Below are 25,348 nucleotides of genomic sequence, written 5' to 3' on the forward strand. Positions count from 1 at the left end.
TGTTTGTCAAATAAAAACGAAAGTGCTACAGTGTCAAAATCCAAAATGTTTTTGATCTAAACAAGGCCCTAGTTTTATACTTAAGGGAGGAAAAACAAACTTTTCGTGAAAGTTGGAAAAGAAAAAATAGATTTTTTTCTAAAAAAAAAAAATGCCATCTCGCCTAGTGGGCCAGCAGGACACGCGTCGTCCGTCTACGCGGTAGCTGCGTGCGGCGCCGCTGCATACATTTTTTCTCCCCCTCCCGAAGGGCGCCGCTTCGTCCAAACTCCCGCCCATCCCCCATATTCCCGCTCGGGGAGTCGCCGAGTCGGGTGCGGCTTTCATTTCCCCTCCCGCCCAGCGCCCACCTACTCGCTTTCTCCGCCTTCCAAGTTCCAGGATGACGCGCCGCCGCCGCGGCGGAGGCGGCGGCCCTCGGGGGAGGGTTCCCCGGGAGCTCCACCAGGCCTACGGCACACTGGCGCGCACTCTCGGCCACGCCGTCCTTTCGCTCCTCCCGCCGCCGACGCCGCCGGGCACGCCCTGCTCCGCCTGCCGCGGGCGCGGAGGCGCCGCCGGTTGCCTCGCGTGCCGCCGCTGGGGGTACCTCCTCCGCGACGGGGACCCGGTCGCGTACCGCAGCCTCGTCACCCGCGCTGTCTGCGTCGTCGCGCCGGCTGGGTCGTCCGCACCCCCGCCGCCGCGGTACACGCCGGGGAATGCCGGGCACTCGCAGGCCAAGGTTCCGTGCGGTTGCGCTTCTCCACGTCTCGTCTTTTTTCCCCCCCTTGCCTTTCTTTTTTTGTGCCTACCTGTGCATAGATCTCGTTTGTTCTTGTTGCCTACTCCCGTATTTGAGATTGCCGGTTGTCTGCCTGCATGTTGCTCGGCGTTTAGCTCGTTCGGGAGATGATCAAGTTGATGATGGCGGATCGAACGTGGAGGACAACCAACGTCCTCTCCAGCGGTTTCCATGCGGTATTAATGGCTTCTAAATCCTACAGAATGACTCTCGCAGTTCTATTAATATCTATGTCTTCCATTCCCTATTAAAATAAGTGTGAGCCAGGCAACCAAACCTGTCGCATTATTACATAACTTTTCCTTTTTTTATTTTCTGTACTAAACTAAGTATGAGCCAGGCAACCAAACCTGTCGCATTACCGAATATGGCTGACATCTTAAAAGGGTGCGCTAAAGACAGCACGTAAATCCTGTCAAACCACTAAATGCTAACTTACTGCTTGTAGGCAGCTCAGTGTTGTTAGATGAGAACAAGATAAAAGTTGGATACCAGGCTTTTATTTAAGTTTATCCAAGCTGGTCGTGAATATTTGAAGGGCAAAATCTATGTTTCATTAGTTATTTGTTCATCCCATGATGCAGATGTCGAGAGACATTCTTCCATTGTCTAAAACAATGCTTCATTAGATTGTTCATGTGCACATGGTAATGTTTTAGATAAACATAAATCAGTTCTTTCTACTTCAGTTAACTGTTGTTGCTTAACCTGACTCTTTGATATGTTTCTATTGCTATCTGTTGCTCCTTCTATTTACTTGGAATCCTTATTTGTATCAGGGTGCCCAAACTACGTGTGCTAGTGAGCTTGTTTCTTCTTTATCTTGGGAAATTCTCTTGCAAAGGGTCAGTAACTCGGTATAAAGGAAGTCTTTTTTATGATGAATGATATCTGTGTTGCATTTTCTTGACATCAATTGTTGTTTTCAGATTGGGGATTTACTCATGTGCTATATTCTAAGGCATTCATCAATATTTGTGCCTGTTAAGAAGGACGGTTTTTTTCAAGTAACTGGCCTCCCACTCAATGTTTTCCTGCAAAAGCCTATGTTTGCGGATATGACAAAAAATCAACAACCCCAATCCACGAAAGGAAAATACTTGGTAAGAAATTATGTTCAGCTGTTCTAAAGATTACATTCAAATCTTTTGTAACACTTCCAAAATAAATTAATGAACTTATGCCTCAATAGCTCTGACTTTGCTGTAGGAAATCCTATGTTTCTCTTGAATAGTCCTTGGAATATTATTGTTGTTTTAGCTGATTCCTTGTCTTTGTGACCTCAGTGCTATCTGTGCCAGATGTCACAAAACATATCTGGAGGCCATGTCAACAATTCAAAAGTTGCATTCCCTTCTCCAGATACCAGCACTTGGAAATTTGATAATCCAAAAAGCTCTGGAAGTTATGGTTCTGCAAAATTTACAGAACCCAATTGTTTAATTGAGGAATGTAATCGCTCAGAACTTCCTTTCACTAATGGATCAATAAAGTGTTCCAGTTTAGATTATCAGAATCCTAGGAAAAGAAAACGGCTGTACAGTTGGCAACGCCACAACAAACAGAAGCAGATTTGTTCTGAGGACAGGTTGTCAACTGGGGGGAGTAAAATAAACATCAGTCGAGTTGGTGTCCATGATGTATTACTGGAGGACTTGGGTGCTACGGTGAATGATAAAGTGCAGTTTTTGGAACCAACAGTAGATAATGATTATTTAGCAAAGAGCAGTGATGTGACTCATTCACATGCTAAAGAGCCATATGGTGTATTGTCCTATGAAAAATCACCAAGTTCTGTGTTTGATGTTAGACCTTCCCAGTGTAACAATACATCGAAAATTCAATCTACATTCCCTCAAGTTGGACTTCCCAATTTCATGCATCTCAATGTCAGTAATCTACCAATCTTGTCAGAAATTATTATTTCATTCCACAATTAGATCTTTGACTATTATTTCTACAACCTGGTCTGTTTATGTACACATGACTATGTTTTTAATTAGAAGTATTAGCTTGATTCATACTTGACTATCATGTGGGAGTGAACAAGAGTATGCAAGAAACAGGCCCATGCCTTGTGACTAGCACATTTAAACTGTGTCCCAAAAACATATCTTGCTTGAGTAAGTTTGAGTTACTCATCCACAAATCGGGGATTAGTTATGTTAATTTTCCCTTTTTGGATGACTGGATCAGTTTATTTATACCTTTTACACTAACCTATGACTGGATCAGTTTATTTGTACCTTTTACACTAACCTGAGGATATGGCAACATATTCTAGGAAGCAGTACATATTTGTTTCCTGGTTTTACTTCTACCTTTTACTTTACCTGAGGATATGAAATCATATTCTAGGGAGCACTATAGATTTGTTTCCTGTTTTTCTGTAGCCACCTTCCTCAGCACATGGTGGTTGCTATGTTTTCTTAGAATCCACAAATGAATAACTGTTAACGTTCATACTGTTAGATTTATATGTATTGTATTTTCCCTCTACTTGGAGGGGTTTTATGCATATGTGTACACATGTGTACATTTGTGGATGAGTAGGCCACATTCTAACACATACATGTTTTGGTTCTTTGGTCGATAGCTTGCAGCATACTCCCTCCATCCACAAATAAATGCATGTCTCGTTTCCCAAGGAGTCAAACCTTTTTAAGTTTGACCAAATATATATAAAAATATACTAATATTTATCATATGTAATATGTATCATTAGATTGAGCATGAAATATAGTTTCATCATATACTTATTTGCAAATACAAATGTTGATATTATTTGATATATTTTCTAGTCAAATTTAAAAAAATTTGACTTCTTAAAAAGCGATATGTGCATTTATTTATGGACGGAGGCAGTACAAATCACCATTCAATCTTTTGGTGAATGTGTACAGTACTTCTGCAACTTTGCAGCATACAAATCTTTTCAGTAGCTTGCATATATTGCTTGTCCTTATCAGTTTTTTCAGTGTTGCATATTTGCATTGAGTATTCTTGAAAATTAAGAGAACTGAGCAATTTAATATCTTATTCATGATATCATGAATCAATAAAACAATTAATGTTTGTGTTATATCTTTGACTTACAGAATGGTCCCATTTGCTTCAATTGCTTAATGTTGAATTCTTCCAAATGTGTATCAGTGGATTTGCTTATATCAAGACATGCTATCTTCTACAACAGAAGGACTTCCTACAACATCTTCCATGGCAACCGTATCCTTATCTACTTTATGTGCTGGCTTACACATGTAGCATATGTTGATAGTGTCTCTTTTCTGGTAATAATTTGAATAGTTTTAAAATGAAAAAAAGCCAAGTTACTCATACAAAATGGCTGGGATGTTGGAGCACGAGGCAAGGAGAATCTGTGATATGGTTCCACTACTTTCTAGGTTGCATTCTGTAATATCCCTGTTAGCATTGGTGTTGTTGGTCCACATGGCCCAGGTTGTATACTTGTATTGGTGTCTGGTGGTTTAGTACCTCCTTGGATTATAATACTTGTTGTAGCTCCAAACATAGTTACACATTCATTAGAGCTATTGGTTTGCTTTGTACATAGATGAGACATTCACAAATTAGATTTTTGTAACCACATAGTTTTGTGAATTCTGACATTCAGAGTGAAATACAACTCGATAAACAATGGAGCTGCAAATTCTTTTTCTGCCTTTCCTACTGAAAAGAAGTTAATCCAGGTAATGGATCAAAAGAGCAATTTTTTTTGTAACTACACATATGGTCAAACATCATATAGCCAAAATTTTAATGGTATCAGTATCACAGAACTACAAAAACTTGATGCAGATCAGCAGAAGTCTTTTAATTATCACATTTGCTTGAATGCAAGCTTAATAACCAGAGCCCACATTTCTAGTTTGAGCAAGCGCAGAACACTCCTTGTCCCCTTCAATTGTTAGATAAACAAAACAGTACATGGATAAAAAAAAAATAAAGTGACACTGTAAGTACACAAGAACTCTTGCTGCAAAATAAATTTGGTCAAGGATAAAGTGACCCAAGTTGTTGGACCCTTCCCCTGAACCTGCGCAAGCAGGAGCTACGTGCACTGGGGCTGCCATTTTATAAAAATACCTGGCACATTTGCACATTAGTTACAGCCTTGCATGTAGTATTAGTTTAGATAGGTTTTACCGTTTTAGCAACACATAAGAGTTAAATATGAAGCGACACCAGTGATTCAATTTCAGGCGACAAGGTGTTGTAACTTATAACTTGGGCAGAAATGTTAGGCAAACTCAAGAGCTAAGATATGTGATCGCATCATAATGGTGAGATGCTCCTGTATCTTACATATGGACCTGAATTCTTAGCTAATGTCCAAACTAAAGTAGGTTTCTATCAAAAGTCTACTCTTATGTGTTATGATAATGGAACATTTGTAGCATTGTGATATGGGTTAAAAAAATACAGTTTTGTCACATGTGTAGTTTCCTTTGAATTTACTCAATCTTAAAGTGTGTAAATGTAGAACATGACTAATGCAGTGGTTAGACACCCAGTTGTGGTGCCAGCCAGCCAGGTCACCCTGAATCTCGCAGAAAAAACATTGCCTTTTTTGAGTAAATGCTTTCAGAGTTATATGGGATCATGTCGTGGGCTTCTGTCATTTGGCACCTTTCTTTACTCTTAGTGGCAATGCTCTAGCCTCTAGGAATGATTCTGCCAAGGATTGAGTTTTTTTCTTAAAGCATGTAAAGGGTATATGAATTTTTGTTTGTGTTTGTTTGGTATATGATTTTCTTCTGCCCAATGTGCTGATTCTTGCAATGTAGATTTAGGATTTGTGCGATACCTCTAGGAGCATAGAAGCACTAATCATGTTACAATAATATTTTTTTCTTCCACCAGTTAACCTTTTAGCAACCCTGCTTTTATGATTTTTCATACAGTATTGTATGTTAGTTTTCCTTAATCAGTGCTGTTAGACATATTAAACAGAAGGAAAAGATCAGATGCATTATCTCTTATAATACATATATTTGGAATCAAGGGATGCTGCACAAATTTACTGAAACGTGACTGCCATGTGTCTAGTACAACAAATTCTAATTGCTTGTGAGTCAAATATGTAACTAAGTATATTGTTAGTAAGGTTTATTAAGTGAAGAAGCTTCCTAATATTTAACATAAACAAGCTTTAGACTAAACGTGGATATTTCATCATTAAGCAAAAATCCATTCAATGGAACATTTCCATTTGATTGGCAAAGGTGGGTCCAGTACATAGATCCATAATGGATTACACTCATCACCATATGCTGCTCTATGAACATATAATGTAGGTTGAGTACTAATCCAGACCATGGAAACAGATGATGGCTACATGGTAACGTTTGTTTCATTATTTTGTTTGCTATAGTCTCTTTCTATCAAAAGCAGATATTACTTAAAAATATCCTTTCAAGGCAGTAAGGTTTTTTGCTGAACCTTCAGATCCAAATATACGTATGTGTAATTACTGCCAGTGCAAGGCGATTAAAACATCACATTCTAGATGTTGATACAGCCATTGTTGGAATGCATAAATCAATAGTTTTCTCCACTTATGTTTTCAGCTTCAATTTTTTCTAATAACGCATGTTCACATACCTACTAGAACTCTAGAAGCTACGGGTGTTTACTCATCCTTATCTCTCCCAATTAAGGATCATATGTTTACAGGCTACACATCCATGTTTACTGATCACTCTCTCTAATGTCTTTTCTTATTGACTTTATTAATGTAAATTTCTAAGCTTTTTGTTGTCAGGTGCCTTTCACTGCCTAAACTAATGAATAAGCTCATCAGAAATTCTAAGCGCTGCCAGTATAAGAAACTATTTCTGAAGCATTGTTCTGTCAATTCCAAGGTACATATGAACAGATGAACATGTTGAACTGTTTTCAATTATGTAAGAAGCACTTGTTAGACAGCAGGGTGTGGCATGGGCTGCACTTCCCAGCCTTTCTTGGGCCCTGCACTCGCACATGATTAGCATAGATATCATTGAGATATTTTAGGCAAGGAGTCGTTTCTGTTTCCATAAGCCAAATCCTAGGTCTTCCTTGCCTATATATGTGTGTTATCCATCACCCTCAATAATCAATCTATTATTCCCCGTGTCAATACTTGTTTACAGCACCTAACAGAGAAGTTCATTGTTACTCTGTCTTTTATAATTTGTTTCGTTGCAACACTTACCATCCTAAAGTTCTTTGCCTTACCAAAAATCTATTATGTTATCTGAACTTTATATATAGGATTACAAATCGTGAAAGACATAATATGTTAGACTAAATTGTAGTTTTTTTTAAATTTCTGACTCTTAGAAAAATCATGGCTATCCAATACAAATATGAACGAGCATGTTGGTTGTTGTAGCATTGGATATTAGTTCTCAACTATTATGTTGCTTAACAAACCAAAACAAATTGTTTAATCTAGTGTGCAGTGTTCTACCTTTAGTTGCTATAATATTTGACATATGTATATATGTTGGTCAAAAATGATAATAGACATGTATAATGACAAACTATAATATTTGACATATGTATATATGTTGGTCAAAAATGATAATTGACATGTATAATGACAAACTAATGATTGAAGTAATATTCTTAACAGCGTGCAACTGATGTTGCCAAGAATTATAATGGCAAGACACAATATTTAGTTGAAGAGAAATCGGAATATTATGATCAACCTTATGTTCAGTTGGAGGCTTATAATACACATCAGCAAGTAGTTTCCTTTATTTGGGCAGTGTTGACACGAATTATACCCGAGCCGTTGCTAGGAAACTCTTGCAGCAAGAGATCTTTAAGGATAAACATTTGGAAGTTTATTAAGTTGCGTAGGTATGAAAAAAATTGCTTGAAAGATTGTATTGGTGAGCTGAAAGTATCACATTATTCTTGGATATCAAATATTGAATTATCTGATTGCTATTGCTCTGATCTAATGAAGAAGGAAATTTGGTTATCAACTGGATCTGACGAGGAGAAACTTCAGAATCTACTACATTGTTGGATTAGCTGGATGTTTTCTGATATTGTGATACCATTACTGAAGGCATATTTTTATGTTACAGAACGAGAATCAAGAAGATATGATGTTTTCTATTATCCAAAGACAGTTTGGAAAGACTTAACTAGTACTGCTATTGCTTCCTTAAACAAACAAAACCTAAGGATTTTGCGTGGTACATCCAGAAAAAAAGTAAGACAATTATGTTGTTCTTCAAGAGTGAGGTTTGTTCCAAAAGCAAAAGATATGAGACCATTAGTAAATCTCAAAGCTCAATCAAAAAATGTCCTCCTCAATAATTGTCATCTGATTATAAAAAAAGTAAGGGATGAGAATCCAGACAAGTTTGGTTCTTCTGTTTTTGATTACAATAATGTGCATCAAAATCTCTGGCATTTTATTTCTTCAGTAAGAAGTCACCTGAAGGAAAAATTCAAGATATATATTGTTGTTGCCGATGTATCAAAGGCATACGATTGCATTAATCATGATATGTTACTGAAAGTTGTGGATGATGCGTTGAAATGTGATGACTATGTTTTGAGGAAATGCAAAAAAGTAGTTTGCAACTGGTCTAAGAATGCCCTCTACCGTTTTGATTCAAATGTTTCTATCTCCAACGGTGATGGTATATGTGATTTCTCGATTCAGTTATCATCAAGGGGTGGCATTTTAGTTGACCAGGTACTATATCATAACCCACATACTGTGTTACATATACGTATTAACAAATTTTTATGCAAACTTTTCATTGGAAACTACTGAAATGGAATTATAATATTCATGACCTTGCTGTTTCTGTTCATTCTTATAACTACTGAAATGGAATTATAATATTTATGTCCTTACTGTTTCTGTTCATTTATCTGAGTAGAATTCCAAAAATAATCACCATCACCCAGAAGCGCAAAGTATTAGAAGTGAAGGGGAAACATGATACTTTTTGGGCCCTATGTTAGCTTAGTGATGATTGGCTGGTCGCAAACAAGTTCCTAAAAATTACGGAAGGAAGTCCTTCATGTAAAACATGTTTGTTTGCAATTGTATCAATTAGTTTTGTCCATGTAAAACAGGTCTCTTCCTGTTAGGCTGTTACATCCTAACAATTTACAGAATAAAAGGTTTGGTAAGTAATATGCGGCCTCAGATGACATGGTTTGCAACCCAATATAGATTCTTAACTTAGATAAGCCATGTTATGTAAACATGCAATATATGTGCAAATTAGTAGACTTTCTTTATTTATAAATGGTTTTAACATTGCTAGGTGAACAACTATAGAACTATTGTGCAAATCAGGATTATAGTAGTGTGCAACAGCTATGGCAAAAAGACTGTAAAAGGATTTTACAGCTTTACTTTCTTTTTGACTAACCTCCAATAATGCTAATAAAACCACTAACAAAGTGCTAAGGAAACTTTTCCTGTCAGTAAAATGGTTCTAGGATGACTGCCTGTAAGTTGATTATATAGTGATCCTGTGACACCTTTCATGCTATAGTTGTGTATTTGCTTGGTAATTTGTTCATTAACTATAGTTTGAGTTAACCTTTTCTCTATCCAAAATTAGGGAAAATTTAACAAGATACAAAAGAAAGAGATTCAGTGTTTCCTTTCGAAGCAAGTGAATTGCAATGTTTTGAAGATTGGGCAAAACTTTTACTCACAACAAATAGGCATCATTCAAGGAAACAAGTTATCTCCCAAACTTTGTTCCCTGTACTTTGGTCATCTTGAAAATTCTGTGCTTTCGGAATTTCTTCATGATAGCAAGATTGATTCAAAAAAGGACGTTTCAACACCTAAAAGTTTATTAATGAGGTTCATTGATGATTTCATATTCATATCTTTCTCCAAGGAGCATGCTCTAGATTTTTTCAATAGGATAAGAAGAGGGTTTTCCGACTACAATTGCTACATGAATGACAGAAAATATGGTTTCAACTTCGAGGTTGCAAATAGTGAGCATTGTTGTAATAGGATCTACAGGTCTGATGATGGATTCTCTTTCATACCATGGAGTGGATTGCTTATTAATTGTGAAACTTTGGAAATTCAAGCTGATTATACAAGGTATGCCTTTTGGTGTCGGGTTTAGTTGGTGAATTCAATACATTAATAATAAGATATGGAGATGAATTTTACTAGTCCATCTAATTTGTGTCAAGATACTCACTGAGTAGTTGTGGACTAGTGGCTGTTTCCTCTAATCAATATCAACTTAAAACAGTTTGGTTTTGCCATATTTTCTGTTGAAATCTTGGCTTTCCTTGATGTGATTTTTTTTAGTAAAGTCTGATTTGCCTCCATGAATTAAAAAAAACCCTTAAGTTCAAATACCAACATAAGCCCCTCAACTTTCGATACCGAACAGATTACCCCTGCAAAATATTTCATAGTCCCCTTAACTTTCAGTGACTAGCTCATTGTTAAATCAGATTTGACTGTTCCTTTTTACCAGTTTGTGAACAAAAACAGTCTATCCATAATATCTTTGGACAACACAGCATCAAACAAGTATCTTTGACAACTAATTTTCATAGTATTGTGTTGGTAAAAAGAAATAAAGGTACAACACTATTATATTACTTAACTTGCATATATTATATTTTGGAACTTGCACACAAGAAAAATTTATTGAACACTATTTTAACATATTAGTCTATATATGGCAGTCAATGTTTTGGAAATTTGGCTGCTCAAAACATAAAACATCATATATCTGAATTAGGGCAGTGTTAACAGAAAATCTAGGCAGTTCCGTGTCTGGTTAGAGATGGCATCGGGGATTTCCCTGTCTGGTATTGCCTCCCTGTCCCTGTCCCCATCCCTGCGAGGCTAAAAATTTCCCCATCCCTGTTCCCGATAAAACTCACGGGGGATGTTTTCTTCCCATCCCCGCCCCCTTTGGTAAAGGAGTCCTGGTCATTTTTCTTAACCTTTTGCCTTTGTAACAGAAACTTGATTCTTCCCACTAAATCATTATTATATTTCTTACTACTTCCTAATTTTGTTCCTGGTCATTTTGTTCCCTTTGACAAAGTTTCAGAACCTAATTTTGTCTACCACACTGTTGAAGAAGTAATGGAGTGCATCTTAAAACAGGTATCTGGACATTTCCTCCACCATCACTGTTAAGACACATTCTTCAGCAAAGTACCTTGAGAGCAAGCTACGCCATTACATGCGTCCGAAGTGTCATCCCATTTTCTTTGATTCCACGATCAACTCACCAGGCACAGTAAGACTGAATATATATCAAGCTTTCCTCTTATGTGCAATGAAGTTTCATTGTTATTTCCGGAGCATGCCTGATGCCAGCATTAGGAAACTGGAGCTACTGCATATAATTAAGAGAACTTTCAGGTACCAAATTATCTTCAAATGTTTTATAGTAATGTGTAAATGGTGCTAGATTTTATTATTTATTGACTATTAATTAACAAAGATTTAGTATCAAATGTATTGGAAGTTGCTACTGTCTTTCCTCGTGATTTCATTTTTTTGGTGAAGCAGGTATATGCATAGCCTCATCGTCAGGCGAATCCACGACGTGGAGCTGCAATACAATGTACGCCCAGTTCTGAAGCTTAGGCGAAAAGAAACCATGTGGCTCGGCCTATCAGCATACCTTCGAGTGCTTCAGAAGAAGCAATCACGTTACAAGGATTTGTTGGCATTGCTGAGAGAGGAAATTCAGAGGTGTGGCCATCTGGACCATCACAATGATGGTTTGCGCTATGCTGTGGATGACTCTCACTCGTCAATGTTCTGGAAATTTAAGTTTTAGAAGGAAACTGGAGGGTAACTACTGCTTTGTGTGAACGGGAACCTTTTGTGTCCAAGTGACAGACGAGTGGCATCAAGCATGATTGTGACTTTTATTCGATATACTCCTTCCATTTCCTCCACCATCACTGTTAATGCAGTCTTTATGATTTCTATTTTTTCTTTTAATTGGGAGTTTAAGATTTTGGATGCAAAACGGGAAAGGTAAAGACCAACATAGGCAGAGCACTTAGGTTGCGTTTGGTTGCATTTATTAGTCTGTATGCAGCCTTGTACAGTGCAGCTAATCTGTGTTTGGTTGTATGTATATGCTCTTATATAGGCATTCATCATAGTGCTTAAGTTAGGCCAAATGTTGTACTAGTGTGCTAGAATAGACCGGATTAGGAATTGGAATCCTAGAGGACTAGGCGTCACTGATGCAGCACACAATAATTTTTCCCAATAATTTTGGTTCTGGGATGCTTGTTGTCCGATTCATTCTAGAATTCGATGAAGTTGGTATGGTCCCAGAGGAAGCCCCCAACCCTGAAGAAGCACCAAGATAACCAGCACTAAATGTTCAAAAGGTTAATGCTGATGCTAGTGTTTTGATAGTTGAACGAGATCCAGGTTTTCGTCGGCAAATTTGGGAGTGTCCTGTTAATAAAAGAGACCAACTTCACAAAGTATACATTATGCATGGTCCTTTTTAATTTCACATGGACATATCCTGCTTCTGGTCCAGCAAATCATATCCTGGATACATATCCTGCTAATAAAAAGAGACCAAGTAGACACATATCTTGCTTCTGGTCCAGCAAATCATATCCTGGACACATCCTGCTAATAAAAAAGACTGAGTTCGCAAAGTATACATTATGCTTTTCCTTGGTTAGAATATTTACCTTCAAAAGTTGAGCCTTGTGTTTCCTTGTGTTCTATTTTATAAGGAGCCATCTGGAAATGCAGGGTCAGATATATTTATAGTGAAAGTATTTAAAATTTGGAGAAAAAAAGAATGATGGAGCTAATCATTCTTGGTTCACATGGGAAATGATAGTAAATCTGCTCATAATTACAATATGAAGTGTTATGATAATTTGAAGAATACACCAGGCCATATTGAGCATGTAGTGCAGAGACAAACAAAGATATCAAGCATTTGCGTGGACATATATTGATGCAGTTCGATGGTTAGCATTTCAAGCTTGCCCTTTTGGAGGATATGATGAATCAACTACCTCAAAGAAAGTTGATTCATATAATGAAGAGGTCAATGCAGTTGGCTGCTGGTGCTGTTAAATTGATGATGTCATTTGACTTTGTATTTATTTTACATCTGGTGAAAGAGTTGATGGGAATCACAGTTCTTTGCAGAAAGTTACAACAGAAATCTCAAGATATGAATGGTTGGAGCAAAAGTTGATTCAGAATCTAATGATTGGAGCAGACTTATCAGTGAAGTGACAACTTTTTTAGTAAACAAGGCATTACTGTTCTAGATATGAATGTGTAATATGCTATTTTTTTCAGCCTCGTTCTAGTAGTGAGACAACAGTTGGGCATCAATATAGATATGGTGTTTTCATAGTTGCAATTGATCAACAAATGCAAGAGCTAAATTCTAAGCTCAGTGAACAAGCAACTGAGCTTCTCATTTTGTGTACTAGTTTGGATCTTAAAGATGCATTCAGTCAATTCAAGATTGATGATGTGTGTTCTTGAGCTTCAAAGTTTTATCCTGCTGATTCTTCAGAGCAAGAAAGAATTAAATTGAGATGTCAATTACAACATTTATGAACTTGATGTGCCTACCAATCCTGCTGACTTTTCAGATCAAGAAAGAATTAAGTTGAGATGTCAATTACAACATTATGAGCTTGATGGTGCCTACTGACCCAAAGTAGTTTCAGAATTTAGCAAGTGTTGCAACGAAGCTCTTCAAGACACGGCTTCAAAATAAAATGAAAGATGCATTTTTTGAGAGATTGTTTATCAATCTACATTGAGAAAGAACTTGCAGTATAATTCACCACGGATATCATCATAGATGATTTCTATTCTACGAAGACATACAAATTGAGGCTCAAATGAAAAAAAAAAAGGTAAGCTGCAACTGGCTGGCTTGGTCGCGGAATGCAATCGGGGCCGCATATAGTACCTACCCTGCCTGCCCAGGCCAAGAATCGACGGTCGATGGAGAGTGGAACAGCAGAAGCTATCACGCAACAAAGACGGCAAGTATACTAGTAATCCATTCCAATCCTTTTGTCTGCACGAGAAAGCGACCAACCTCTGTGTAGACGACGTGGAAGCAGAGGAGACGAGAGAGCAGGCGACGGCCGGATACAGAGGAGAGGAGCTGAAGCATGCACGGGGGTATCCATCTGTTGGTGTTGGTGATGGTGCCACGGGACATGCGCACAGCAGGAGCTGGAACATGGAGAGGCACAGGACAGGGCAGAGAAAGAGAGAGAGGTAGGTGCCACGGGTGGTCCGTGTTCGTCCTCGTTGCTCCTGGCCTTTTTTGTTATAATTCGGGTGCTTTCATTAATCACTAGGTCGTAGCTAACCCCGTGCGTTTACTGCAGCAATTGAAGAATTTGTTTTCTCATAGATTAAGGATAAGAATAGATATATTGGTGTGCCAGGGGATTGTAGAGATTCTTTTTTATGGATGTCTAGTCTGTTCGTTTGTCATGAAAAGCCATGACTAGAAGTATTGTTCACTAATTTATTATGAGAGAAAAATATGTATGACTAAATACTATAATATTCACTGCACGAAACTGGAATTGCTTTGGCGGTCTCAAATTTTCTTGGGGGCCAAAATCAAACTGCCAAGGAAATAATAGTTTTCTTGGCAGTGCTACTCCACACTAGTTTAAGTAAACCGCCAATTAACTTAACGGTTCATGACAATCAAGAAAAACTATAATTTCCTTAGAGGTGAAGAGCAGCCAAAAAAACAACAATTACCTTGGTGATCTAGAGTGTTTTTTTGGAGGTTGTCAACCCTCAAGAAAATTAATTTACTTGACGGCTGTTGACCCTCAAAAGAACTTTTTTCCTTGGCGGTTGTAACATTTTCTTGGTGCTTTGGCAAATTAAGTCTGATTATAGTTTTCGTAGCGGCTAGCCTTCAAGGAAATCATCCTTGAGTGCTAGAACCGCCAAGGAAACTAATTTCCCTTAGCTTCTATCCTTGAATGTGTTTGTTTGACAGTTTGTGGTCAAGGATCATTTCCTTGGCGGTTTAACAACTTTTCTTAGCGGTTTTTGGCATTTAAGACAATTCGAGATTGTGGTAGTGATTTGGCATATGATTTTGACATATTTTACTGGAGGAAGCGTCTGGTTAGAGCAATCCATAGATAGACTTATAAAAAAAATTAAAGCTGCAAGTAGTAGGAGTGCTGTAATAAGGAATGTAGTTAATCTAAGGTAGAAATACTGTACATAGGGATCTGATAGTGATCCATATACAGTAGTTCACATAGTATACAATGCCTTGGGATGGCTCTATCTTCTAGAATTCTAGCGATAGGCACGTGGTGACCAGCAGGAAAGTAGATGTTGGCCATAGCGTCGATGTAACAGGCTAACAACGCACCTTATTAAAGTTGATGCAGACATGCATGACCATATGAAGGAAGATTAACACATCACGTGATCACCCTATATATGCATGGTCTCCATGCTGGAGATGTACGTATGGCCTGCAGATGCATGCTGATCACTGAGAGCAGTGGGCTTTTCAAGCAACTGGAAATGAGTATAGTGGGCGCAGGTCCTGCTAATAGGATCACCATTAGATTGATGATCACCATTAATGCGTCGGTTTCCAATATCAGTCTTCCCACACCAAGATTCAAGGCTGCTTTGGACCCCATGTAGGCAGGCTACTAGTTCAGCCTGGAACACACTCAACATGTAGTCGAGCTTCTTCCCCCTACCGGCAAGCACAACATCATCATCATGATCTCTAAAGAGGAGACCCCAGCTGCCTGAAGCCGTCTCCTCTTTAAATGATGCATCACAGTTTAGCTTTAGGACTCCTTCTGGAAGTCTAGTCCACCGCCTTTTAACCTTCAGATGAGTCTGTTTTAGTGTTTTTCAGTGTTAAATGATTTGGTATCTTCATTTAGCATAAGACCTGATAGAACGTGCCAGCAGTTCTGAACTCCTTCGCCTTCGTTCCCTTTTCTGGAACTGCATTTCGTTTAGACCACAAGTACCACAGCGTGATCGCCATTTTGACCCTGTCGTTCTGATCTTTTGCTTTCATGAGATGCTTGTTGTTTCCCACACGCGGCCACGGCTTGGCTGCTAGTAGTGAGTTAGTGACCGATCTCTCTCCATCATCAGTTCTTGCCACACCTGCTTGGCAAACTTGCACTTAAAAAGATAGATGAGCTCGTCCTCTTCTCTGCTCCTCGCCACACATCGGTCCCCTTCTGTATAAGATTGTGTCGGAGGGGATGGCTGTCATAACGCCATATATAGAAAGTGTCTGGTTTTGCCTGGACATTTCATGTCCCACATTTGACGCCACAACGGATTAATTTCCCGTTGGATTAGGACCACTGCTGCTCCCTCCTTGTTCACCCTCCCCGTACTCTACTACGAAGAATATCATGCCGACACATCTTGTACGCACTGGGAGAACACTGAAGCAGCCAAACTTATCGAGGTACTAGGCCAGTTGTTGTCATTGCCTTCGAGGACAGGCAGAGCAAGCTAGGATAATGCGGGCGTCTTCTTCCCAAAAAGATGTCCTTGATTAGTTATTCATCCCACGAGCCCGTGATCGGATTAATTATTAGCTCATCTACATGGGTGAGTAGGATGGTACCTTTAGGGCACTCCCAATGCAAGACTCTATCACAGAGTCCAAGACAATTAATTACATATTATTTATGATATTTTGCTGATGCGGCAACATATTTATTGAAGAAAGAGATAGAAAAAATAAGACTCCAAGTCTTATTTAGACTCCAAGTCCACATTGTTCGAGGTAATAAATAACTTTAGACTCTATGATAGAGTCTGCATTGTGAGTGCCCTTAGGGATAATTGGTCTCCTTGAGCAGTCCCTTGGAAGCCATGGATCTGCTCAAATCTTTAAATTTCTCCATCAAATCTCCATTTAACTCTAATTCTGTATGAAACTATATTTGTGTGCTTTCCATTATCAACTTAATCCATTGCTACACAAAACCCATTCTCCACAGCGTCGCTTCTAGAAAATTACATTCAACGCAATCATAAGCCTTACTCATATATAATTTGTGAGCTACACATGACCCAAATCTCCATCCCTATTATATTCAACAAAAATGTGTTAATTCATAGGCTATCAATATATTGTCCGAGGTCAACCTCCTAGGTACAAAGGTGCCCTGATTTGGAGTTATGATATCTAGCAGTACATAGTGTAGTCTACAAGACAGTACTTTTGAGATCACCTTGTACACCATGTTGCAAAGGTTTATCGGCTGGAGCTCAGTTACTTTCTTTGAGTGTTCGGTCTTCGGGATCAAGGCTATGGCAGTGTCGTTCCAGCCCTCACGAATGTTTTGACCATTCATAACTAGCATAACTCTAGTTGTCAACTCCCCCCCCCCCACACACACACACAAAGTCCTAGAACTCCTTGAAGAAAAGCGATGGCATACCATCTGGACCATTATCGAGTCCAATGCTCATTCATGTGGGGTGTAACACGGGGCTGTACAGCTTCAAGAATTTACTGCACCCTCCCCTCATCACCACCGCCACTAGACCTGAAAAGCTATGCAAAATGGTTATCATTGAAAGCCTTCTTCTCCTCTTCATTCACCACCCATCCTCCTTTTTTAAAAATTTCGTAAACAATTTCTCCTTCGTTCAGAGCATGTTTTGTGGAAAAACTAGTATCGCGATCACCATATTGTAACCAATTTACATGTGCTCTTCGCATGTAATACAAGTCTATTTGCTGATCCAATCTTTCAACTTTAAAGCACCAGACCCAAACTGCCTCCCTCCCTACTGCTGCATCACTGATCGTCTCGTGTCTTCATTTCTCTAACTACTTCTAGGCTAGACGCTTCTCCATTTCCTCTTTCAACCAGTTGGCCTCAAACTTGAAAAGATTTGAGCCCCTAGCCAGACTCCTATTGAGCGGCCTCTCTATTATAATAACCACCAAACCTGGTCAGAATGAAACGTATCCCCATTCTTTACAAACACTAGTGGAAATTTCTGCCTCTCCACTCCGCGTCCGCCATTGCGCTGTCCAACCTTTCCCTAATGTGGTTATCCCCTTGGTCTGTTTGTTCCTCCACGTGAAAACATCTCCCACAAACCCCAAATCATGGAGACCACACAACTCCAGCGTTCCCTTGAATCGATCCAAGCACACATGTGCCCTCGGCAAGCCCCCTTCCTTCTCATGGTGGAAAAGAGTCTCGTTGAAGTCCTTGGCACACAACCATGATATCAAGGGTGGATGTTGTGTTTGCAAATCACACACAACATCTCCCACATCTTGAACTTCAACTTTGTCTTCGCATCACCATAGACCCCCATAAAACGCCATCCATCCCCACCAGTCTCTGAGACCTCCACATCAATATAGTACTTCAATTTGCTTTGTAGTAACATATTGACACCTCTTCTAGATCCGGACCAAAACCTAATAAATAACTTGAGGAAGAGAGGGACAATAAAGAGCAAATAACAGCAGGTAAACACAACAACAATAAACATGTGGGACACAAAAATTTATTCTGAGGTTCGGCTCGCCACTAAGGCTTGTGTACATCCTCATTGTTGAGGTGACCACTAAGGTTGGAGTCTTTTCACCTCCTTGAATCTCGCAAGCAACCACAAAGGTAAACTTGAGTTCTTTACTAGAAAATTTATGGTGATACAAAACTTTCTAAAGTTTTCCTACAAATTGGGAGCTCTTGGACGACGTCTAGCCAGTTAGGGGCAAAGCTCCAAAAGTAACAAATGCAAATCCAACCAACTTAACGAAGAAATCAAGTGCTCAAGCTTAAATCGATGTTTCTCTCACCAAATCTCTTCTCTCAACTCAATCTCTTGCAAGATTTGGATCTAGGAGCAAAGAGGAGATGAGAGGGTGAGCTTGAGAACACTTTTACTGAAGGTGTTGTCAAGTGAAATAAGTGGGTAACAATTAGAAAAGAGGAGAGAGCTATTTATATTCTTAGCTGAAATCCAACTGTTCAGATCTAAGCTAAAACTTTTGTCTCTATACCAAAACACTATTCATATGTAAGTCCACTGGGCTTGCTTGCAAAGGGAGCTAGAACTTCCGGCAGTTGCCCGAACTTCCAACATACGAAAGTCTACAAAGAGCAACTAAGTGTTTGTGAGGTGATTTTATGTCACTCTCTTGATTTTTATTATTATGCTTGAGCACTCTATCTTCCTCAGACCAAATAAATTTACATCTCTTTTTATAGTGCGGCATAGCCTAAACTCAAGATCAAATATCAAAGAATTTAAATGTCTTTGAGTCCATCACCGCATCCTTTTGTAAATTGGGCTCCACGATCTTATGTATTATCCTCATTCTTATTTTACCTACTTGTCATCTTGATAAATCTCATTAGTCCTCTAATCGTATGATCATTATCATCAAAACCTATAATTAGGACTTGACTGCACTTACAATATGAGACTTGCGAGAAGGTGAAGAGAAAATGGTTGTTGCCAAGATCCTTGCATTCCATGCCATCTCCAGGGCACCAGATCCAGCCAAGGGCCTCAACCTTGATCGCCCTTTCTGTCAGCACCTTGCCCACCGCCGGAAGATCCTTCGATCTACTCTCCAAAACTGAACTCCCCCACCACCTTAGTTTCATTATTCTCCTTCTCGGACGGCCTCAAAGTTCTCCGTCAAGCCCTCCACCTTTTCTGATACAAAAATGGTCGCATATAAATGAGATGAATACAATTATAATATTTATTTAGAATCATCGATATAATAGGATATGTACAGTAATGCAATATATTATGTCGCTGATTTTTTTTAGAATTACATTGTACAATGTAGACGTCAATACATAGCCACACTCACCTATATGAACATATGTAGGTAAACCCTACCTCTAGAAGCACCTTGACTGATAGGTCTCGACCGTGTTGTTCGCTTGACTGATAAGTCATGACTAAAAATACTGTTTGTTGATTTTTTTATAAGTGAAAAATACTGCTGAATAGCTGACAGATTCAGCAGATAAGTTCAAACAAACTGACACACTTACTGTTGTCAGAGATGCCGCCTATATTAAATTTTAAAATAAATTCGAAAAATACGAGCACCTGCTTTTTAATATATGTTAATTATATAATATTTTGTTAGCTAGAACATTTTTTAAATCATATATGTATGTATTTTTTATACACATAAGATTTTGTGTAGATAATAAATCAAATAAAGGCCCCAACACTTGCAGGAAGCCGGACATGCAGCTTCGAAGAAACGAGTAGTGCAAATGTATCCCGTACGTCCTCCTCCGGCTCTCTGCCCCGGGTACAATGGCAGCGAGGCGACGCACGCGATCGGGCGAGGGCGATCCCACTACTACACAACTGTTAACAGTGACGGACACTTTACGTTTACCACAGCGGACATTGGCGTCCGCCACGAATGGAAGGTCACGGTTAATCGTGGACTCACCGTGGCGGGCGCCTATGCCCGCTGCGTAAAATGGAATTACCGCAGCAGGCAACATAAGGTGTCCGCTGCGGTTAATCTCATTAACCGCAGCGGGCACCTTATGTTGCCCGTCACGGTTAATGATTTAAAAAAACAAAAAAAATCTGGACAGGCCCGCCGAGCCCATCCAGAGGCCCGACGAGCCCATCAAGGAAACCCTAGCACCGCCGGTAGTTGACGGTGTACCAGTGCACGACGACCTTGGCAGCGGCGTAGGGGGAGCGCGGGTGGAAGGGTGTGTCCTTGCTCTGCGGTGGCGGCGTGGAGCTGAACATCTCCGAGGAGTCGCATGGTAGTAGCGGATGGGCTTGCACGAGAGGCGGACGACCACGAGCATGTGGAGCGCCCTCGTGGCGGTGACGTCGGCAGTGTAGTCGGGGACCTCGAAGGAGATGGCGACGTGCGACTGCGCGGCGAGGTTGTAGACCTTGTCGGGGCAAATGGCGTCGAGCGCGCAGCGGAGGGACGAGGAGTCGGAGAGGTCAGCGTAGTGGAGCCGCATCGGGGGCCGCGGCGACGACGACACCGCGTGCAGGTCGTGGTAGATGTGGTCCAGTCGCTGCGTGTTGAAGTTGGAGGAGCGGCGGATGTGGTCCAGCACCTCGTACCTCTTGGATAGGAGCAGCCCCGTGATGCTCGTGATCAGCGCCACCTTCCGCGCCGGCGCAAGGGCAGTGGCGGCCGCGTTGTTGGAATGAGCCATTTGGGAAGCGAGGGAGGAAGGGGATTGCAAATTTGGGGTAGAGGGTTGGCGGTCAGATCTGCTCTCGCAGGGGGATGGAGTATTTATATGACCCTTGCTATCGGGCCACTGGTGGGTTATTTGGGCTTCGAAATTTACTGTGACGGGCATGATAGGTTGCCCGCTGCGGTAAATCAATTTACCGCAGCTGACATCTTAATATGTCCGTCACGGAAAATATATATTTACCGCAGCGGGCAAAAGTGTCCGTCGCGGTTAATTAAAAGTGCCCGTCATGGTAAATCATGAGATTTACCGCAGCGGGCAAAAAAAACGCCCACCACGGAGTGAATAGTAGCAACGTCACGGAAGTTCGTTTCTGCAGTAGTGTCCTCCTCCGTTTGCTTGATGTTTATTTTTGCTGAATCTATTAATTATTTAGTATCGTTTTTTTGTCACAATAAATTAATAAATAATACTTTCCACTATAACTTTTTAGCCAAGTAATTAAATAGGACATGCTTAATTGCTTATATTATCTTAGGGCAGATACGTACAACACGCCCGGAAATGCTGTTTGTATGCAGCTAAAATTTTGCTAAAAACCTGTTCAGTGTGTGCAGCAATTAAAGAAGAGAGAGATGCGAGCCATGGTCGTCGACGACGAACACGCGTGCTCCCGGGTACATTCGAAGCGGGGTTGTTTCGGCACACAGGTTTCTTCTTCGGCACATGTCGAGTGCAGCGACGCCGGCTAATAGGAATACGGGAGTAGCAAGGCGTAGCAATGGCGATGCCGGCAGGAAAGCCACGGAGTGTTGACACGACGGTTCTATCTCTCCTTATTTAATTATATTTAGGAGAGTTTGGCTCATAAGTTATGATTAAAAATACTGTTATCTGATTTCTTACAAAATACTGTTAATAGGATAATCTTAAGTGAACAAGCTAAGTAGCTGAGGATAATAATTGGCGTTGTACGTGCCCTACTTTCATTTCGCCTCGGTCGGAAGCCCCTAGGCGGCTAGGCCCTAGGGTTTGAACGGTACTGCACCCTCTCCCTTACTTCTGGTGAGAGTAGCACGTACGGGCGGCCCGCGTTCGGCTGCGTGGCCTGCGTTCCTCCCCGTCGCTCCTGGTCCTGCCTTTTGGCTGCCCGTCTCACTCACCATTCACCACTGCACTGCCCCATCTTCTATTGTAGTACTGGAGTACTATGTATAAGGGACGAATAACAACTAGCCAGCCAGCAGCCACAGGCCACAGCATACGAGACGGAGACGAGACGAGAGCAGAAATGGAAGCAGCAGCAGCTGCTGCTGCCAGCGGCGGCGGCGGTGACCTGGCCCTACTCCCCGGCGTCCTGCTCCTCCTGGCGCTCTCCACCTTCGTCGTCATCTCCAGATGGAGCAACCGCAGCAGCAGGAGGCTGCCCCCGAGCCCGATGGCGCTCCCGCTCATCGGCCACCTGCACCTCATCCGCCCGCCGCCGCACAGGGCCTTCGACCGCATCCTGGCGCGCTACGGTCCCCTCGTCTACCTCCGCCTCGGGCCCTCCACGCACTGCGTCGTGGCCGGCACCGCCGACGCCGCCCGGGACCTCCTCAAGCACGAGGCCAGCATCGCGGAGCGTCCGCTCACGGCCGTCACGCGCCACCTCGCCTACGACGACGCCGGCTTCGCGTTCGCGCCCTACGGCCCGCACTGGCGCTTCATGAAGCGCCTCTGCATGTCCGAGCTGCTGGGACCGCGGACCGTCGACCAGCTCCGCCCCGTGCGGGAGGCCGAGCTGGCCGCCGTGCTGGCGGCGGCGCGCCGCGCGGCCGACAACGGGGAGGCCATCGACGTCAGCCGCCACCTCATCAGCATGTCCAACAACGCCATCATGCGCATGGTGGCCAGCGCGCTGCCGGGCCACATGACGGAGGCCGCCAGGGACTGCGCCAAGCACGTCGCCGAGCTCGTCGGCGCCTTCAACGTCGAGGACTACGTCGCGCTCTGCCGCGGCTGGGACCTGCAGGGGCTCACGCGGAGGACGCGCGAGGTCCGCGACAAGTTCGACGCCCTGCTGGAGATCATGATCACGGGCAAGGAGGAGAACCGTCGTCGGCAGCATGGGCAGGGACACAGCACCACCACCGCCGACAAAAACATCAGCAAGGACCTTCTGGACATCCTCATGGACGCGGCGGAGGACGTGAACGCCGAGGTGAAGCTGAGCAGGGAGAACATCAAGGCGTTCGTGCTGGACATCTTCACGGCGGGCTCCGACACCACGGCGACGAGCGTGGAGTGGGCGCTGGCGCTGCTCATCAACCACCGTTCCTGCATGGACAAGCTGCGCGCGGAGCTGGACGCCGTGGTGGGCGCGTCGCGGCTGGTCGGTGAGCAGGACGTGGCGCGGCTGCCCTACCTGCAGGCCGTCTTCAAGGAGACGCTGCGTCTTCAGCCGCCGGCCGTGATCGCGCATCGGGAGACCATCGAGCCGGTGCACGTCCGGGGCTACGTGATCCCGCCCAAGACCTCCGTCTTCTTCAACATCTTCTCCATCGGCCGCGACCCGGGGTGCTGGGAGGAGCCGCTGCAGTTCCGGCCCGAGCGGTTCATGCCCGGCGGCGAGGGCGCCGGCGTCGACCCCAAGGGGCAGCACACGCAGCTCATGCCGTTCGGGAGCGGGCGCCGCGCATGCCCCGGCATGGGCCTCGCCATGCAGGCCGTGCCGGCGTTCCTAGCCGCGCTGGTGCAGTGCTTCGAGTGGGATGTGCCCGTCCCGCCGGGGCAGTCCAAGGCGCCGCCCTTGGACATGGAGGAGCAAGCGGGGCTCGTCCCCGCCCGGAAGAACCATCTCGTGCTCATCCCGACGCCGCGCCTCAATCCGCTGCCGGCGAGAGCTGCCTAGCTAGCATCGCCGACACGTACATGCGGATGGATGCAGTCTCGGCTCAGATGTGTCCCTTTCCTCTCCACGAGGGGGCAAGAACCTTTTCGATCGCCTTTATATTACGGCTTTATTTACCACTCTGTGTGTGTGTGTGTTACTTACAAACCGGCACGTTTATGTTTCTGTTTATGTAGTATATAATATACTATATTTCACTGTGACACATGCAGTTCGTTTGCAATTATTGAGGATAAGAATCAGATCACCCATGGAACCAAACACAAACAAACGTTGCCTGCAGCCAAATAGTATGTAGGACAGATGCATCTACTTTTGTTGTGCACGGATGAATACTCAGATTCAAAAAAAAAGGGAACATACTGGATCATGGTCGTCTTTTTTAAATAATTCCGAGTAATAGTTTTTGGGTGTTTAGGCACAAGCTAGAGAAAAACACTGTTGGCTGCCCGAAAAAATACGACTTATAAGACAACAAACAGAGTCCTAGCATAAAAGCATTAGTTGAAACCAGGGTTCAAAATTTCGGCGAAATTTCGCGAATTTCGGTAATTTCGGTGGTGGCCGAAAGAAAAATCCGAAATTTTATTATATACTAATACATGTGCTATATAACTTTAGACTCATATTTTTTATTGTTTATATTGCATATTCTTCTATTCAATAGATGTGTAATCATAAATCATATTGATACTTGTTTAGATCTATTTTTTTTAAAAAAATAAAAGCATACTTCATGTGCTAGTCTCTAAAAAAATTTCGGCGAAATTTCGGCCGAATTTCGCAAAATTCGGTAATTTCGGTGGTGGCCGAAATTTTTGCGATAACGAAATTAAAAACCTTGGTTGAAACTAAACTTTTACACATACACAGCTGCTGTATAGTACATGTGTGACATCCTTATCCACGTGTAATAATAATAGCTATAACACTGAAACTGCCACGTCTAGAAAATGTTGAGTACCACAACCGTCTAGTAATTTTTTTTCCTTGTGCCACGTCATTTACGTCGCTTAAGCCTCCGATCGATATATGCATGGTCGATCATGGCCTGCCGCGGATCCAGATAGTCCCGCCATCACGGAGAGGAGATCAGGAGAGGACAGCCAGCACCGGGCCGGCGGGGTCGTCCAGGAACTGAAGAAGAGGAACCTTGCATTGTGCAATTTGCATAGCATAGCAGCAGCTAGCCTGTGGTGACCACAACCAGACCCAGCTGTTGCCATGGCGCATGCACGCGAACGAGACCTCCGATTACGGCCTTCCGTTCCGGGCCGGGGACCGAAACCAGTGGTACTTGCATGGTTGCCGCGCCTACGGGCGGGGCGGGGCGGGGCGGGGACCTCCTTCCTTTCCCACGGCACGGGATGCGCGCGGACTGACGGCGACAGGACTCTAGACGACGGGAACGGGAGTCGGGTGGGGTGGGGTGGGGT

At 42.3% G+C, this 25,348-nt stretch overlaps 3 protein-coding genes across 6 annotated transcripts; 2 read left to right on the forward strand and 1 right to left on the reverse strand.

The window, feature by feature from the left end:
• LOC8082625 (telomerase reverse transcriptase) lies at positions 1–11,775 on the forward strand. Of its 4 annotated transcripts, none has more exons than XM_021451237.1 (12): positions 1–724; positions 880–960; positions 1,564–1,629; positions 1,714–1,887; positions 2,071–2,673; positions 3,883–4,009; positions 5,746–5,875; positions 6,570–6,669; positions 7,425–8,510; positions 9,397–9,899; positions 10,932–11,192; positions 11,343–11,775. In XM_021451237.1, exons 1-12 carry the CDS (start codon positions 383–385, stop codon positions 11,614–11,616), a joined length of 3,747 nt encoding a protein of 1,248 aa, XP_021306912.1. In that variant the 5' UTR covers positions 1–382; the 3' UTR covers positions 11,617–11,775. The 4 variants fall into 4 exon arrangements, with proteins under 4 accessions (XP_021306912.1, XP_021306913.1, XP_021306915.1 ...); XM_021451238.1 differs by having other exon boundaries at positions 7,767–8,510; XM_021451239.1 differs by lacking the exons at positions 1–724; positions 880–960 and adding an exon at positions 984–1,431.
• LOC8082626 (GDP-mannose 4,6 dehydratase 2) lies at positions 19,474–21,034 on the reverse strand. The gene is made up of 3 exons (XM_021452797.1): positions 20,518–21,034; positions 20,236–20,313; positions 19,474–19,526 (listed from the first exon to the last, which is right to left on the reverse strand). The coding sequence occupies exons 1-3, from the start codon at positions 21,032–21,034 to the stop codon at positions 19,474–19,476; spliced, it is 648 nt and encodes a 215-aa protein (XP_021308472.1).
• Positions 22,214–24,135, forward strand: LOC8080808 (cytochrome P450 93A3). Its single transcript, XM_002465202.2, has one exon. The coding sequence runs from the start codon at positions 22,230–22,232 to the stop codon at positions 23,910–23,912; it is 1,683 nt and encodes a 560-aa protein (XP_002465247.2). The 5' UTR covers positions 22,214–22,229; the 3' UTR covers positions 23,913–24,135.

The sequence above is a fragment of the Sorghum bicolor genome, chromosome 1 (assembly GCF_000003195.3).
Source record: "Sorghum bicolor cultivar BTx623 chromosome 1, Sorghum_bicolor_NCBIv3, whole genome shotgun sequence".
Taxonomy (NCBI): Eukaryota; Viridiplantae; Streptophyta; class Magnoliopsida; order Poales; family Poaceae; genus Sorghum; species Sorghum bicolor.

Excerpts from the sequence above, each read along its gene's own strand:
- LOC8080808 (XM_002465202.2), top strand. The coding sequence starts at position 22,230 with ATGTATAAGGGACGAATAACAACTAGCCAGCCAGCAGCCACAGGCCAC.
- LOC8082626 (XM_021452797.1), bottom strand. The coding sequence starts at position 21,034 with ATGGCTCATTCCAACAACGCGGCCGCCACTGCCCTTGCGCCGGCGCGG. Across the intron at positions 20,314-20,517 it reads GCCAAGGTCGTCGTGCACTG|CGGGCATAGGCGCCCGCCAC; the intron begins GTACACCGTCAA and ends CATTTTACGCAG. Across the intron at positions 19,527-20,235 it reads GGACGCCAATGTCCGCTGTG|AAAAGGTGGAGGGCTTGACG; the intron begins GTAAACGTAAAG and ends TTTTTGTATCAG.
- LOC8082625 (XM_021451237.1), top strand. The coding sequence starts at position 383 with ATGACGCGCCGCCGCCGCGGCGGAGGCGGCGGCCCTCGGGGGAGGGTT. Across the intron at positions 4,010-5,745 it reads CAACATCTTCCATGGCAACC|ACATATTAAACAGAAGGAAA; the intron begins GTATCCTTATCT and ends CAGTGCTGTTAG. Across the intron at positions 9,900-10,931 it reads ATTCAAGCTGATTATACAAG|GTATCTGGACATTTCCTCCA; the intron begins GTATGCCTTTTG and ends ATCTTAAAACAG.